A 2,290-nucleotide genomic window follows, 5' to 3' on the forward strand; every position below is an offset into this window, starting at 1 on the left:
CCTCAAATCCAATTTAGTGAAATGGACAGCCCCATGCAATTCATCTAGCATGTCATCCACCGTAGGAATTGGGAACCGATCTTTGATGGTGACTGCATTAAGGGCCCGGTAGTCGGTACAGAAGCGCCATGATCCATCTTTCTTCTTCACTAGGAGTATTGGTGAAGAGAACGGGCTGGTGCTAGGCCGAATGAACCCAGTATTCAACATCTCGGTCACTTGTCTCTCTAGATCATGTTTTTGACAAACGGTAAGGTCGAACGTTGACTACTGAATGTCCTTCTTTCAAGGGAATTCTATGATCAAAGATACGTGAGGGAGGAATGCTCTCTGGTTCGTCGAGTAGGTGCTGGAATTCCCTGAGTAGACTCTGAATTTCGTGTGCTAATGGGGCTGCATCTATCTTTGTTTTTACCAAGGGTACCATAGCAAACAACTCCCCTCCACCTTGCACTTCTCGGTCCATAGCTTGAATCATTATCTCCCGTGTAGGCTGCATTGTCTGGGCTACTATCTTGATGGGCTGATTTTCCCATTGGAAACTCATGGTCATTTTTTTCCAGTTGCATAGCACGGGTCCCAGATTTTCCAACCACTGGATTCCCAGTACTATGTCTATTCCATGTAATGGTAAGGAGTACAATGTTGTACAGAACTGGAAACCTTGTATGGAAATAATGACATTCGCATACCTTTCAGTGCACCGAAGCTTTTCCCCGTTTGCCACCTTGACAGTGAATTCTTCCGTTGGTGCTACTGCAAGCTGAAGTGTATGGGCTATCTTGTGGTCCACAAAATTGTGGGTCGATCCACTGTCGATAAGGATCACCAAGGTTCTCCTTCCGATGGCAGCCTTGACCCTCATAGTTTTTGGCCCATTGCAGCCGGAAATGGCATGGAGTGAGATGAACGGCTCTTCTTCCTCAGTACAATTGCCCCCTTCGGATGCCCTTGTGAAGTCTACAAGCTCATCATCTTCTTTAGTGGTGTATGCTTCAATTAAGAAGGTTTGTGGTTTTTGGCATCGATGTCCGGGTGTGAATTTCTCATTACACCCGAAACACAATCCTTTCTCTCTGCGTTTCTGCATCTCCTCCCAAGACAACTTCTTGGCATCCCCAGAAGAGTAAGTTCTAGAGGTCGGTACAGCAGATGTCACGGATGTCTGTCCCGTGGTTGTTACTGCCTGCCCAGTAGATCTTTGTATGAAGCTAGTGTATGGCGGTCGTGGATTATCACCCCGTGGATTCTTCCGAGTTTTGGAGAGGTTTTCGTCCCTCATGCGTGCCAACTCAATAGCGTCACGAAGGGTCTTGGGTTTGAACATACGCACTACTGAGACAATGTCTGATTTCAGCCCTCCAAGGAATGCTCCTACTAGTGCTTTTTGGCGCCAGCCATCCACCCGATTGACCAGACGCTCGAACTCCTGCTGGAACTCACGTAATGTTTCGGTTTGTTGTATCTTGGTGAGAGCTTCATCGTAGTCCTCCATTTCAGTAGGACCAAACCAAATCAACAACTCGTGTTCAAAGGCTGCCCATGTGATGGGGGCCTGTTCTTCCTTGTACAGCTTCTGCACCCATTGCCACCATTGGTTGGCTTCACTTTCAAGATGAAAGGCTGCTAGTGACACCTTTTGTTCCACCGGTATTTGCTTGTAGTCGAAGTATTGAACAACCCGATTCAGCCATACGTTGGGGTCATCTCCTGAATATCGCGGGAATTCCAACTTAGTGTAATTGTTCGATCCCTTAGAACCACTTGATTGCCCGGAATTATGATTTCCGTAGCTCTGAAACGATCCTTTCTCCTTGTCTGTTGATGAGTCGCCCTTCTCAAAACCCTTGAAGAAGAGTTCCTTAAGCTCCGCAAAGCTGGATTGTGAATCCTTATTCATCTTCTGCACGCCTTCCTTCAGCTCTTGCATTTCTGATTCTAACTTCTCGATACGATCCTTATTTGTTCCCATGATTGAAACAAGGCTCTGATACCAAATTGATAGGAACTCTCAATAGTTGGAATGGAAATGGAAGATAGTTTATAGATAAAGACTCCAATTAGGGAATGGAGACAACCACAAATGACATAAGTCAGTACAATAATCAATACCATACCCCTACGTCTAGACTTGATCTTATACACACAACTGTTAATCAAAGGAGAAACGAATGATAACTACCCACTAAGCTAATGCTGATAACTGTCTACCCACTAAGCTAATGCTGATAACTGCCCTTCACTACTGAACATGCAATCCCCACTAATAGACTGCATGTTGATAGCTAAC

The 2,290-nt window shown here is 45.5% G+C and overlaps 1 protein-coding gene across 1 annotated transcript; it reads right to left on the reverse strand.

Annotated features, from left to right (window-relative positions):
* Nucleotides 1-232: 232 nt before the first annotated feature.
* Nucleotides 233-1,972, reverse strand: LOC133869012 (uncharacterized). Its single transcript, XM_062305995.1, has one exon. It carries the CDS (start codon nucleotides 1,970-1,972, stop codon nucleotides 233-235), a length of 1,740 nt encoding a protein of 579 aa, XP_062161979.1.
* Between the last annotated feature and the right edge of the window lie 318 nt (nucleotides 1,973-2,290).

Source organism: Alnus glutinosa, chromosome 5 (genome assembly GCF_958979055.1).
Source record: "Alnus glutinosa chromosome 5, dhAlnGlut1.1, whole genome shotgun sequence".
In the NCBI taxonomy this organism is placed as follows: Eukaryota; Viridiplantae; Streptophyta; class Magnoliopsida; order Fagales; family Betulaceae; genus Alnus; species Alnus glutinosa.